This window comes from Lygodium microphyllum, chromosome 6 (genome assembly GCF_053477565.2).
Source record: "Lygodium microphyllum isolate KBCC chromosome 6, Lygodium_microphyllum_v1.1.10, whole genome shotgun sequence".
NCBI classification, from domain to species: Eukaryota; Viridiplantae; Streptophyta; class Polypodiopsida; order Schizaeales; family Lygodiaceae; genus Lygodium; species Lygodium microphyllum.
In genome coordinates this window covers 62,023,968-62,039,763 of record NC_141140.1, presented here as the reverse complement: position 1 = coordinate 62,039,763, position 15,796 = coordinate 62,023,968, and the positions used below count along the sequence as shown (strand labels likewise).

Genomic DNA, 15,796 nt, shown 5'->3' with positions numbered 1-15,796 from the left:
CGAATATTTTCAATTTGCATAAGAGTAATCTCGACTCTTAGCTAATTGTTACAAAATAAATGTGCAATCATTAAGAAGTAACGCAATTGCATCATGATCGTGCATAGTAGGTGATAAGGTCTAAAATAGTATAATGCATTCTTTTTAAAAATTTGTACTTTATAATTGCATGTCTTTGCTTTGCTCGAGCTTGCATCCTTCTTTGTGCAAATGGGTAACATGAACCCCCTCCTAAACAAGTACCAATCCCATGGTATTCATCACCATCATAGGTAGCATGCTTGAGCATGTACCAAAGACCTGGAATGCATAGGACGACATTAGGAGGCTGACCTTAGAGAAATGCTCTTATTTTCATTCATGTGGACTAGTGTGTGGCACATGATGAGTGGTGGTTGAAATTGTTAGTGGTGACTTAGGTTGCTTAACAGCTTGGGGACATTGATGGTACCTTGACTGGTAGTCCCCTTGGGTAGGTAAGACATGCATGGATATGGCACTGTAGGTTATTGCAAGTGAACAAGCCATTTTAATGAATATGTGGTGGCACAAGAGGATAGAATCTTTCATACCCACAATAGAAAACCTCTTGGGTGTCTCTTCCTAGGGAAAGTGGTAGTCTTGTTATTCATGGATAGGACATATTTTCATGGTTTGGGAGATGAGTCAAACACCAAAGAAAGTCTAGAGTGTTTTCCTATACTTGAGAACTGTGCCTAGGTTTTCATGCAAATACTTATATCAGTGCATCTGCATACTTAGATACTTACTTTATTAGAAGATGGCTTTGTCAATTCTTCATAATGACTTGGTTGATGAAGCAAGACTTTAGAATTGGAAGGATTGTCACTATCGCAAGGAAGGAGTAGTTAAATGAAATCACATGGAAATGTCTTTAGCTAATTGGTCATTAATGTGAAATAAGGTCTTTTGTAGTCACCACCACTAAGGGTACAATCATGATGAGTGATTCTTCCTTTAAGTACCTTCCCATCCTTGCATCTATCTCATTACATTGAGGTGATCAAGAGGTAGAGAGAGAGAGAGAGAGAGAGAGAGAGAGAGAGAGAGAGAGAGAGAGAGAGAGAGAGAGAGAGAGAGAGAGAGAGAGAGAGAGAGAGAGAGAGAGAGAGAGCATGTGTGTGTGTGTGTGTGTGCATGTGTGTACAATTGACTCAAGGAGAAAGGTCTAACCAAGACAAGATCCCTAGGTATGTCTTGCCCTTGATAGGCCCTGTGTGAATGGGAGGAAACTAAGAAGAAGGTCTAAAGGGTTAGGGGCATAGCTAGCCAACTAAGGCCATTGAGTGCTCCTAATTTGAGGACCCCTAACTAGGTGCGATGCAATGACTATGTGTGCATTATTATTTTTTGGAAATGACATATCTATATCATACAACAAAGCACCTATATCTATATCTATATCTATATCTATATGTCATTTATGGTGGATACTTTGGATTTTGTATTGGTCATTCATTGGATGTAAGATAATTAAACCATGAGCCTTAATGCTAGAGTGATAGATGTGGTTGAAGAACCATGATTATTAATGTAATTGGAGTTCTTGGAGTGATTCACATGTATTTGAGGAACTAGATTCTCTTCAGATAGAGGTCAAGGTACATCTTTTATGCAAAAAGCACCCTGATGTTGATGATAGAGGTTCTTGACGTAGAGGTCAAGGTACATCTTTTGTGTAAAATCTAGGGGCTCTTCAAGTAAAGGTCAAGGTACATATTTTGTGTAGAATCTAGGGCCTTGAAGGTCAAGGTACATCTACTATGAAGAACCTAGGGTCTTAATGTTGATGGTTCCTTAGTATGCTTTTTAGGGTAGTGGAGGCTCCTAAATTTTTGGGTATATTCACTTATGTGCTCTCAAGCTCATCTAAGAAATGTTTGCATGGTTGCTTTGTAGATATCTTCCTTAGGCTCATGCAAACTCTTTTTCAACTATTTTGCCCTGTGTAAACTTGATAAAACTTGGGGTTTGTGCATCTAAGATCTATTATCCTAGCCACTTTGTAGATATCTTCCTTAGGATCATGCAAGATTAGGTCTATTAGCCACATTAACTTGATAAAACTTGGTAGTATATGCAAGTTTGTATCTTGATTCATGACTTGTACCTTGATTCATGACTCCTTATTTGTTGTTGATTTGGTTTGTATCTCATTCCTCCCCCCTACAAAAAGTATGTAGTACTTTCAAATATTGCAAGATCAGGTTCTTGAGGTGTGCACTGATTTTCTATCTAGATAGCTATTGATACACAATAATGTCGACATTGGTTTATTTATTTATGAGTGAGTGGAATTCGAGGAGAGCTTAGAAGCTCCTTAACCAAGGTTACTTTTTTCACCCATGTTTGGGCATGATTTGTAATGATTATTTGTAGATGTGGATGGGATTAGGCCACGCTCGTGGGTGCACACACTCTCTCTCACTTGACCTTGAGGCTTCTCTTGGTAGATGACTTGTTCGTAGTGCAATCAATTGGAGTGATAGAGTTGAGTGTAAGCTTGTTGTGAGGCTCAATCAACTTGAGGTTCTACCTCAAGCATCGAGCTTGTTAGATTTGAGTGCCCAAGAATCAAGGGGGTCACCTTCTTCTCAAGTACTCAATTGTGTTAGTCAAACACTTAAGTACATAATTTATATGTATCATGAGGTGTTTATGAGCACTTCTATGTGCTTGACTATCTCTTTTGAGTAGTTGAGTGTGTTAATGGAATCATTGGCAAAAATCAAGAGACATAGCATAGACTTAACTTAGGAGTGAATTAGCATCAATTGAGATATATTTGCTATATTGAAATATCAAACAATTAGAGGTGGTGTGTTACGAACCCTTAGTGTTTTTAATTTACAATAGAGAGAGACCCTATTGAAAACATTGGGATGCATGTCAATCTAGAGATAGAGGGTTTATGGTCTTAACCTTTGGTGGTTAGCCTATCCTCACTTACTCCTCATGGTGGAGGAGAAGGTGGGGCTAAACTAGGCCTCTTGGTACTCCATGATGTGTCATTCCTTCTCTTTCAAGACCTATTGAGGTTGATGGACTTGCTCTCATCATTGTTTCGCATGGGATCCTCACAATCTCAAGCCTCCATGCCTTGATTGTTGCATTGCAATGTTGGTTACTAGTGGGTCATGCATGTGCCCTACCTTTGTAACTTGCTCAAATCTCTAGTGCTCCTATCGGTGCACCTCCTTGACAAGGGTGGATGTAAGGTCAAGAAACTAGTGCATTTCAAATTGTTTGAGCAATCATATTGCTCCTCAATGAGGTGTCAAGCTCATGGCCTCAAGGGTAATGAGCAAGCTCATGGCTTTGAGTGTAGCGAGTTCTACTCTTCAGATGGCATCAACACAAGCTCAAATATTAGGGGCCTCAAGGATGCCAAGTGATAGTACCAAAGCTTTCAATTGTGAGGTGTGAGATGTTGAAATATCAGAGTGGAAGCATACGAGTGTGCACAAGAGGGAGAGAAAGAGCTCAAGTACAAGAAGAAGATATTGCTTAGTGAGTTGTTCACAAGTACAACTAGTACACTCTCCTCTACAGTGAGAGTGACCTTTACGCAGTTTATATAGCCTCTGGAGAAGTTAGGGTTAAGGTTTCCCCCTGCTCCCCTATTCTCTAGTTCATTTACACCTAGCTACCCTTCTCCACCCTTGTATACATAAGGTTCACATGCCTATCTTTCAACACCCCCCCTCAATGCCAAAGTTGCATTGGACTACAAGGCATGTTTAAGACCCCCCCTTTAAAAAAATGGGATGCCTTTATAAATCAGGCGAGTGTTTATAAGTAGAGGATTTAGAAAAGCTGTCTTCTGATGTTTTGGAGACAAAGTTGGACTCCAATTCGTTTGGCACTTTAGGAGCGGTAGGGCATTTATTGGTAATATGCCCTGTCTTCTTACACTTGTTACACTTCATTTTGTTGGGATATTTTTTCCAACAATTACTAACAAGATGTCCCTTCTTGTTGCAAAAGGAGCATTTGGCGAAGACAGTATGCCCCAAGACTTGCTCATGGGTTGTTGAAGTAGATCCTTGACTCCTCTTCTCCTCATCTAAGCAAGATTGGATGGTGCTTGCCAAAGTTGGATTAGGGATATTGGTAAGGGTGGTAACAAGAGTTGGAAATACCTTCTCTACAACCTTTAGAAGAAGGATGGAAATGGCATCTTCATCATGAATTGGTGCTTGAACGGAGGCTAGCTATGCCATGAGTACCTTCATATGTGAAATAAACTTACCTAGGTCTTCTCCTTGTTTATACTCCAAGCTAAAAAATTCAATCTTTAGAAAATTCTTAGAGTTCTTCCTTGTAGCACCATAGAGCTTTTCAAGCTCATCCCATTTCTCCTTTGGCAGTGGAGATTTGGTCAATATGATGAATCATGGATTCATTCAGATGAAGCATGATGATGGCTTGAGCTCTTTCATCATCTTCTACATCAAGTGGATTTGATGGATCAATAATCTTGGTCCTTTTTATGAAGGACCAGTAACCCCATTCCATCATTTTATATTTCTCTAGGACTTGCCATGGATGGAAATATTTCCATTAAACTTATGGATTTGAGGCCTAACATCTGCATGAGTCATGGCCATAATAGAAAGGTCTTACCGATTGCCCTAGGCAATGGCAATGTCTAGTCCTTTACAAATGGCAATGGCAGTGTCTAGTCCTTTACAAATGGCCAATTATGAACCAAGTGATAGAAATGATAGCCTTAGAAATGATAACCAACTTTAAAACTATAAGGATGAAAAAGGTTGGAAATCATACATATGTAGTACGTCAAGGTAAGATTTTGGCAGTTCTTTCCTTTGGACAACCCTTGATTTAGGTTTTACTATCTTCTTGGGCCTCAATGAGATGATCTTTGATTGGACCTCTGGCTCCTCCCCACCTTGTGGTTTAGTGGATGAATATTTGGTTGTGCACAGTTGATCAATAATTTGACACTTGGTGAAGAGTCCGAGGAGATTTCAATTGCATCCATGTTCATTTTTTGTAACAAGGCAATAGCAACTAATGTCACTAAATGCCTTTTCAGTGCTAAGAAGCACTCATCTCAAGATTAAGACCACTTGAGATGTTTAGGTATTTACCTTGTCAAGCTTAGTGAAATACTTGACTGAGGATCAATGTTGAGAGTCGGCTTCTGTGTGAGCTTATGATGTCCCTAGAGTGTTGGAGCTACTCATAGATTAGGAACATACTTCAAAGCATATGCTTCAGTGATTAGAATCACTGTTAATGATTCCCAGATTGAAAAAAGTGAAAATAGGAAAGCTTGAAGCTTCTTGCTATGGCTGCCAGAAAACCCATAGTTAGGGTTTTGGTCATAGCACACAGTAGGAAAGGAATTAGTTTAAACCCTCTTAGAGAGAGATGGCCCACTAAGGGGGCTAAGAAAGCCCCATGGTAGATGCCAACATTGTGCCTTCATCAGCATGCACAACAGCCCAAGATGTGTCGCGTGCAATTCTGCACCAATTTTGGGAGAAAACACAATATTGCCCTCCTCGTCACCCAATGTTAGTGTGTGATGCACCGTGTTGGAGTGCCTTGAGCTGAGGATGAAGTGTCTAGAAGGAATCAAGAGCTAATACTACCTCCTTTGAACACACCAGCTCCTCCAAGGTCAGGGGGTCAAGCTGGCTATGGTGGAGAAGGAGGTAAATGAGAAGGCAAAAAATCTTCTTGTGCACTTAGGCTAGAATATTGTTGAGGGAAGCTTGTTGGATCACCATGTTGAAATATCAAAGTGGAAGCATGAGATTGTGCACAAGAGGGAGAGAGAGAGCTCAAGTACAAGAGAAGATCTTGCTTAGTGAGTTGTTCACAAGTACAACTAGTACACTCTCCTCTACAGTGAGAGTGACCTTTAGGCAGTTTATATAGCTTGTGGAGAAGTTAGGGTTAGGGTATCCCCCTAGTCCCCTATCCTCTAGTTCATTTACACCTAGCTACCCTTATCCACCCTTGTATACATAGGGTTCACATGCCTATCTTTCAACATGAGTGTTGTCCCTTAAGCAATTTGTCTCAATGAGAGTGTGAAATGAGGGGGAGTTGTATTTAATATATTAACAAAGCCATCTAACTAATTAGGTCTACCCTTCCATAGAACACACATGTCTAAGGTATCATTCTCCCACTTTTCACTCACATACACTAACATATGTTTAGTTTTTTTAGCACACATGCTATGCACACTATGAAACATGTAAACTCAACTTCCTTAATTAACCCTTCAAACAAGATTCTTACACTTCTTTGTTAGTTATGTATATGAAAACAAGATATCCAATCCTTCCACTAGTTGTAAAACTGTTCTTACTGGAGCCACAAAAAACAAAGCAAACTTATCCTCTTCAACATGTCCACCTTGTCCTTATCTAGGTTTGGGACTTTTGATGCCCACTTGTATATCGAGCTCACAATGGATTTCTTCTCATTGTTAGGATTGGTCATGAGGATTTCTATCACGAGAAGAGCCTCTAATTGTTCTCATGCCTTCATAAGAGGGAATGTTCCATAGTGGAGCCTCTTACCCCCTAGGCATTGGTCAATGAATAAGGTTGGTTTTATTTTGGTTCGAGGTGATGGAACCTCAATGACGCCCTTAGGGAGGTGGATCACTGCTATTTTGGTGTCTAACTAGAGACATGAACTCAACTTGATGTATCATTTCTTTCAATAAACATCAATTGATTTTCAAATCTATTAAAGCAACCAATCTTGTCTAATCAAGAACATATAAATCTTTTTTGAAAAGTAATTTTTTGCGAATGTAAATGTAATTGAACTTCTTACTTCCATACATTTAAAAAAAAACTATTAGAGGCTTTGAAATTCAACTAGGTGCTCTCTTATACTCTATGGGATGGAGCTTAAGTTAATGATTAAGGAATTAGTCATGTTTCAATGGCTAGTGTGAGCACTTTATTAGCTTTAGCCATGGACTAGGAATTGAATTTTAAGGCTTTGTAACGTTTCCCAATTTTTGGGCCTTCTTGGTTTGGTTTTCCAAGATTATATTCCCTATATTCTCTTAGGGTTTTTTATTTTTTTGTTTCCATTTTAACTCATGTTCACAAACTTTTACAATGCCCTTTTCATCATGTGAGTCCACATAGGGGCTCTTAATTCATCTTATAGATAATTCTTTTATCACATTTAACCGAAATTCTATAGTCCACTCATCCTAACTTATTTGATTTCTTAGATTATGCTTAAACATTAAATATATTTAACTAAACCATTCAAGCTTTTAGAAGTCTTAATACTCATTGTTTTAATGTAAATGCTTCTTTAAAATTATCATTCAATCCCTTATGAGAATGTAGATTTTTGCCAACTTGCATCTCCTGAGTGGTGCAAGGCTCTACAGACTTGAGTTATTAGCAACGGAAGGACCCATGGCATCCAAACGCCTTCAATGTGCCATCTTCATTGGTTTGCACTATCCTGCGCTTCTACTTGGTGTTCAAGTGACACACTCTAGCATGTTCAACTTTGAGATGGGGGATAAAGCAAGGTGATGATGGGAGCTACTCGCACATGGCTTCGTAGGGGAAGGTTTGGAGATAGAAAAGATGATGGTAATGATATTGAAGGTAATAAGAAGATGACACAAATTGTCCAATAGCCCCTTTTTCTTTTTCTCTCACTTTCATTTACTCTTCTCTTTCTTTTCTTTTTCTCTCTTCCTCCTCACACTTTCTTTCTCTTACTCCTTTCTTCTCTCCCCTCCCTTCCTCCTCCCTCCCTCTCTCCTTTTTTAAACTCTCTTTTTTCTATTTCTTTTCCTTGCCCTCTCTTTCTCTCTCCCTTCTCTCTTAAAAACAGACAAGAGGGAAGAGAGCCGAAGCACCCAAGAGCACACACACATAAAAAACAATGGAGACTTGAGAACACAAAGCAATCAGGATGAAATCTTCTTCTTCTTCCACACAAAAGAACTAACTCTACAACATGATAAAAGACTAGTATAAAAGTACTACAATGTATGTACACGCGGCACTAAGTGTAAACTTGCTAGGAAAGAAGACATTGCGCAATAAATATGCTATAACTAAGGATGGATTACGTGGGTGTTGTCCAGCTAAAAAATTGCTCATGTATCCTCATGTCGGTCACCTAACACACCAATGAATAATATCGCCACATCACCAAGGCATGTAGTGGATGCTAGCTCATGTAGAGCTCGATATCTCGACGAAGAATGATGATTTTGTAATCAATCAAAGATGAGTGACTAACAATGCACTTGGTTCAAGTGAGTGTGAATTCGGGGGAGTTATGCATTGGTCCCTTTGTCGAAGCCTAGGCACACACTACCCCCTAAAACAGTGTTAGCTTGGGTTTTAATGTAATTCCCTAGGTGGTCACATGTGTTTGGCCCTTTCTTAATATATTTAAAAAACCACCTGACAACAATGCACTTGTCAAGAGTATCATTCTCATGCTATCCACTCACTTGCCTTGAGATATCTTTCATGTTTAAAGAAGGCATGCTACACACATAATGAAACATGTAGAATCAACTTCCTTTGATTAAGCCTTTAAATAAGATTCATTATAGTGCTTCATTAGACATGCACATGAAAACAAGGCATCCAATGCTTCCAAACAATATTGGTTAGACCAAATGGTATTTGCATCTGTTCATATGACTGTGCTTGTTCGAGCCATAAAAAGAAAGCAAACCAACCCTCTTCAAAGGATTCACCCTACCCTTATCTAGAGTTCATGCCTTTCGATGCCCACATGCGTTGGGCCCATAGTGGATTTAGTCTCTATCCTAGGTTTGGACACAAGCATTACCCTCATGATTAGAGCCTCTATTAGTTCTCATGCTGCTATGAGATGGGACCTTCCATTGTGGGAGCTCTTGCTCTAGTTGCTAGTTAGAATGCTAGGTAGTCATTATTTCGGCTTGGGTCAATGGAGCCTTGGCAAGGCCTTTGGTGAGGTGCGTTGCTATTATTCACATTCAGCTAGAGGCACATACTTGAATTTAGTCTCTCTTTTCTTTTAGTATAACAACCACCAACTTTTAAGAATATTAAAGCGACCAAGTACATCGCAATCAATAATACATAAATCTTTTCTAAAAAATAACTCATTTGTAAAAGTAAATCTAATTAAACTTCTTACTAATCTAATGTAACATAAACACTCGCTCAAAAATTTGAAGTAAATTTCTTGTATGATTAGTCAAAAATGCATAAAATTAGCAATGACCATCAAGTTTCACTTGTGCAACTCAAGATACACATATCTGTACGTTTTTTAAAAGTCTTTTTTTAATAGATAAATAAGTTAATTAATAGATACATATTAATAATACTACTACAAAAATGCAAATGAGGTTGTAGCTCAAGTGGTTTGGACATGCGGATGTGTACGGGAGTGTGTGAGTTTAACCCTTGGGTATACCCTTAAGGCATCTTTCAGATGTCAAGCCTTTCTCAGAAAAAGAAAAAATTACAGATAAAATGAAAGAAAACTTATAATGGTTTGTGGTTAATTAATTAGTAGGTTAGCATAAGTTAATGCATACGTTAGTTTTTATTGTTGCAAGTTGGACTTCGTTATTTATACATTTATACAAGGCTTATTATTATGCTAAGCAATAGGTGCAAATGACATCACGTAATCGCGGGCGAACATGGTTCAGTGCACAATTCTGAGAGAGAGTCCGAGACAGTCTCTCTGGAAAGGTGCGGTCCTCTGGTGCCGCATCGACCTTTTCTCTCCGTCCATCAGGATTCAGGACGGACATGGTATATACGAGTATAGAGAGAACGAGTGCATGTGTGTATATATATAGGGGGGGAGAGAAGGAAGTTGGGAGGGAGGGTACGTGCATAGAGACTCGAGAGAGAGAGATTGCTTGGTGAGAGACACACTCAGAGAAGAAAGAGAGAGATTGTTTCCTTCGTGAGAGAGCCATACTAACTGAGAGAGACAGCGAGAGAGCTGCGTGTGTGCATAGAGAGAGAGAGAGAGAGATGCCCTTCTGTTCCATTGAAGCTTCATCTGCCTGACCCCCGCTCATCTACGAGCTCCGAGAGAGAGTAAACAAGCCCATGATCGCATATGGCTGAGAAGCAAGTGAAGCTCAATGGGGACAGCCCTGTCAAATCCTCTGAGGCTGCATTGGGACTCGAAAATGGCCCCCATCGGACCAGAATGACATCGTCACCAGAGACATTGCCACGACTGCTTCGCATGTTCTCCACAGGGGACTTGTCATTCATAGCAAGAGGCTCCCCTGACCCCAGTGTACATGCAGGCACTGATATGAGTGTTCAGGGCCTAGATGATGCTGTTATACCGATGCTTGATCAGACATTATCGCTCAGTGAAGGCAGTTATGAGGACCTGGGAGCATCTCCAAGTAATCGTCGGACATTGCCAGCCTCTCCAACAGATGGCTGCACTGCAGTGGACATCTCAAAGCTTATGGTTGATGGTAAAGCCACCGGGCATAGCACTGGGGGCCTTACCCCAAAATCAATCCTCCCCAAACCTAGAATCCCTATGACACCGTCCCCTCCTCACAGAGTTCAAGGAGAGCTGTCAAAGAAGGTCTCTTTCCATAATGAGAGTCCTAATTCTGATGCCTCTAAGCTGCAAACTCAGCAGCGTGTACCTCTGAAGACCAAGATGCTGGGGGCGAAGAGGCAGTTTTACTCTCAGCCGATGCCCACAGTTGCCAAACACTCGACTGGGACAAACAGAGGGGATTATAAACATGGTGCCCCACTTCGACGATGCACATCACAGACTCTGGAAGGTGGAAAATCAGAGAGATATGTGATCTTCAGAACTAAATCCAACAAACTCGATAAGTCGCTCGGGCATACAAATTCCAAACACCAGCCAGATGAGAAAGATTCATTAACTGTACAGTCTAAGAAGCGTGTCAATGAGAACAGGCCTGTGCCTGCAGGGCGCTACTTTGATGCTTTGAAAGGTGCAGAGCTGGAAATATTGAAGGTAAGAACACGATGACACTTATTTCATCTCTCTGTCATTCCTCAATATCATCCATGAGTTGATCCATCCTTGGTTGTGCCATGAAATTAGTCCTTGCCAGAGATTTTTGATGCCTCTTGATACATAACTAAGCTCTGTACTTGAAAACATAGCAGTCTTACCTTGATTAAGTCGCAGTTTTCATAGTAGTTATATATTTCTCCTTTCTTTTTCACTGTTTTGCTCTTTCCTTGAAGACCAGCTCATACTAGAGAATATGATAGATCTCTTGCAGACGCATCCCTTGATCCATATGCATGGGGCTTCTCTGCATTACACAGGCTCTATGATGACTAGTAGGATGTCATTATCTGATTGGCCACCTAGTAACGTGCTTATAAAAACAATTGTCATACCTTCTATGTTTTTACTTGATTTTGTGTCTTTTAAACATTTCATCCAAATCATACAGGAATCAGAGGAGCTGCTACTTCCACAAGATGAACGCTGGCCATTTCTCCTACGGTTTCCAATAGGGTGCTTTGGAATATGCCTTGGACTCAGTAGTCAGGCGATCCTTTGGAAGGCATTGGCTACAAGCCCCTCCATGAGTTTTCTTCATATACCATTGATAGTAAATCTTGTCCTTTGGTGTTTAGGTCTTCTCTCGCTTGTTTGCATCTTTGCTGTATATGCTCTAAAGTGCCTGTTATACTTTGAGGCTGTGCGGCGAGAGTATTACCATCCAGTAAGAGTTAACTTCTTTTTTGCTCCATGGATAGCATGCATGTTTTTGACCATTGGCATTCCTCCTTGCATTGCTACTACTGTGAGTCCAGCACTGTGGTGTATATTTATGGCACCCATTTTCATGTTGGAGCTGAAAATATATGGGCAGTGGCTGTCAGGGGGTGAAAGGAGGTTATCAAAAGTAGCAAACCCATCTACTCATTTGTCCTTGGTGGGAAATTTTGTTGGGGCATTACTAGCAGCTATAGTTGGTTGGAAGGAGCCAGCTGTTTTCTTCTGGGCTGTTGGTTGTGCCCATTACTTGGTCCTTTTTGTGACTCTCTACCAAAGGTTGCCTACCGCAGAAGCCCTACCCAAAGAACTTCATCCTGTGTTTTTCCTCTTTGTGGCAGCACCAAGCGCAGCCAGTGTGGCCTGGAAGTTCATTGTTGGTGACTTTGACCGTGTTTCGAGGACTGCATACTTCATAGCATTGTTCCTATATTCATCATTGGTAAGCTTGATTAATTACCTGGATTGCAGCTTCATCCTTGTGCATTTATGGAAATGTGATTTTCATACCAGCTTTAAAGCAATGGTGATCTTTGTATTGACATGCAATTTACATCTGATTATACTTCATGATCTTTGTAGGTGGTTCGGATCAACTTCTTTCGCGGATTCCAGTATGATTCTTTGCTAACTGTTGTTATTGTTGTTGGTTTCACATGAATGATCACCATAGGATTTTGATGTCCTGTCACATTTATTTGCAGGTTCTCGGTAGCATGGTGGGCATACACGTTTCCAATGACTGCTTCTGCCATTGCAACAATTCATTACTCTTTGGAGATTAGGCATCCCATCACACAAGTATTGGCAGTTATTTTGTCAGGGATCTCAGCCGCTACAGTGTTCACCCTTTTCTTCTCCACAATACTACATGGTGTATTATGGGATTCTTTATTTCCGAATGATGTAGCCATTGCCATCAGCAACAGGAAGCCCAAAAGGAAGCATAAGGGGAAATCTGGCTCCTCAGGTAAGGTAGATTGCTTGGATAAGGTGGATGGTGATACGAATGGAATTGGCTACTACTTGAACAATGAAAATAGTCCATTACAAGAAGGTTTGAAATCTACTGAGTCTGATCCCCTTCCATTGAAGGAAATGGTCCACTGCAAAAAGGTTTTTTGACAATTATTGAGTCTGATCCCCTTCCATTGAAGGAAGCAGGCACCGACAGTCAAATGTCCTGGGTGATTGTTTGGTCATTGCAGTCTTTGTAATCTTTTCTCAACACAAGGTGTGTATGAGGATGCGAAGACCTGATGATGCCAGTCTTATTGATGGGCTGATGGGCAAATGAGCTGATTATATACATTCTTCTGTGTACTGCTCTGAATGAAGTAGCATGTGAAGCAACCTTTATGTTGAATTCAATATACCTGATGAATATATATGCATAGACGTTGTATACAAGGATATTTTTTTGTTGAAGCAAGATTTTAATGTTTGTTCAAAGTATGGATGCGTCTTTGTTGGGCAGTTGTTGGGGCAATGTCATTCAGAGGTTCTCTCTCACAACACACATACACATTCTCAAAAAGAATAGACTTCATTGTGGAATCTATTCCAGAGCAAATAAAGAATAGTGGTAAAACACAACCATAGTAGAGTCATCAGGCATGTGCACAAAACGACACGCACAGAGGTGCACATCGACAGAGCTGCCTGCTTGTGCACAAATGCAGACACACCAGGTGAAAATCCATGGAGACTTTATTGCAATCTACAAATGCAGAGTAGTCCTTACGTGAGAAATCCTTTGAAATAAAGAAAGTCAAAACTACTAAAAAATCTAATATGGATGGGAATTTGTAATCTGAACCAATCAAGCATGGACTGTTGCAAAAATTGTCAGAATTAAGAGTACTTGTAAATTAAGGGGAATTAAGAGTACTTGTAAATTAAGGGAATTGTTCTTTTCAGTCCTAAAATCATCACAATATAAGTGAAGGGTGAAATTATATGTATCAAATACCCTAGAAGCATCTATACGAGAAGACTCCAAGAAATCTAGTGTGAGAACAGCTCCATGGACAAACATCAAGGGTAATTGGTTGGTGTTATAGTCATTCTTTCTTTATTGTGAGACGGGGATATGCCATGTCAAATAGATACAGCCCTAAATATGGCAAGCAACTACATGCTACCTACTGGAAGGAGGAACTTTCTGAGCAATTTAAGCATCCTTAAAGTGACACTAATATACCTGTCATACTTGATCAGTATGTCTTAGCTTTTTCCCACTCGATGGTAGCAGACCTAGATATAATAGGCTTACAGCTCTTGGGAGAAAAGTTTTTAACCAAGAAAGCGACACTAACATACCTGTCGTACTTGATCAAATATGTCTTAGCTTTGTCCCACTGGATGGTAGCAAACCTCGATATTGTAGGCTCACGGCTCTTGGGAGAATAGTTTTTGACCAAGGAGGTTAACAGGAGGACCTTTTGCGTCTGTTGAAGTATTAGTATAACTGTCCTTAGCAAACACTTGTAGCACTTTAATGTTAATGGCTAGCATTCAGTTAGGATGGGATTCGTTTGAACTTGTCCAATGTATTCCCATGCTAGACTTCTTGCACATAGAGTCAGTTTAGGCACATTGTCATCAATTGGAGCTGATTGCTAGTGTTTTAGCTTGGGTCATTTGGACAACGAGATGTAGCCATGCCATTAATCTTCACTGCACATCCGTTGCAGAGAGACTCTAGTTTCTGTGGGGCTTTGGCAAAGATGCTTTATCTATGCTTTGTAGGAGATGGGCGAGATTACAATGAGGAGTAATGCCTTCCTGACTAATTGGGATTCCTGCACCTGCTTCCACTTTGAGTCGCAAATGGCGTAGCATTCTATTATACAACCAAAAAATGAAACGGAAAAAGACAACTATTAACACAAGTGTACGATGAGTCCTGTGTAGGACTTCAATGATACATAAAAGGACACAAGTGTACGATGAGTCCTGTGTAGGACTTCAATGATACATAAAAGGATACAAGATGAAGTCTACTGCGAGGGCAGAGTAAAGAGCAATCAAGCGGCAATCAACGATTCACGAAAGTATACAAAGATGAAGTCTAACCCAAGGACGGAGCAGGAGGCCAGTCAAGCGGCCAGGTGCCATTCGATGCCTCATACTGGTAGAACAAGATGATGCTGGCAGTTGATGGGAATGGAAGACAGCACCTCTTCTATGGTTGAAGAAGAGAAGGCAAGGATCAGGACGTGTCCACTTATCAAAAGGCCGTGGCAATGGCGATGATGAGTGATGGGATATGGTCTAGTTTGCCTGTCCAGTGTCATGCGGATGCTTTTTTGAGGAGAGAGAGAGAAGAAGAAGAAGAAGAAGAGATTCAACATCAATGGTCTCTGCTTTCTTGTTGCTCTATACTTTAAAGTTATCTCTGCCCCTTTCTGTCTTCTTCCCCCTGGGGCCTGGACCCCGCTCTCCTCTCTATCTGTCCTGTCTGTCTCTGTCTCTGTCTGTCTCTATGCTCGCAGTTACCGTGCAGTCTGTCAGTCCATCTTCCAATGGTTTGGTTTGTTCGTACTTCTCTTGGGAACTGTCGTAATGGAATTCTTAAGCTGTAAAGCATCTCTCTTCTCTCCCGACTCCCGATGCATATATATATATATATATATATACATATGCATATGTGTATATATAGACACACATCATCACGCATGTGTTCAATATGCCACATCAACGTCACCGGATAGATTTCAGCTCGATTTCAAAAATTCAAAGCCTCCCTGTTTTGTCGTATGCCCGATATTCATATGGTAACACTAAATTGAAATATATACAAAAGGTTAGGGTTCCAACTTCAAAGAAGGCTCTAAGGCTGGTTACACACCGGGCTATGCTATGTAAGGACAGGAGGTGGAAAAAGAGGCATCCGCCACACTACGTGTCAACAAGTCATTGGATCCGATCTTCGTGGTCGGCGGACACTTCTGGGTGGGGGATCTCCCTTGCC

At 40.5% G+C, this 15,796-nt stretch overlaps 1 protein-coding gene across 1 annotated transcript; it reads left to right on the top strand.

The window, feature by feature from the left end:
- Window positions 1–9,685: 9,685 nt before the first annotated feature.
- Window positions 9,686–13,214, top strand: LOC148034627 (S-type anion channel SLAH2-like). Its single transcript, XM_087679555.1, has 4 exons — window positions 9,686–11,040; window positions 11,492–12,262; window positions 12,403–12,434; window positions 12,525–13,214. The coding sequence occupies exons 1-4, from the start codon at window positions 10,138–10,140 to the stop codon at window positions 12,943–12,945; spliced, it is 2,127 nt and encodes a 708-aa protein (XP_087535681.1). The 5' UTR covers window positions 9,686–10,137; the 3' UTR covers window positions 12,946–13,214.
- The last annotated feature ends 2,582 nt before the right edge of the window (window positions 13,215–15,796 follow it).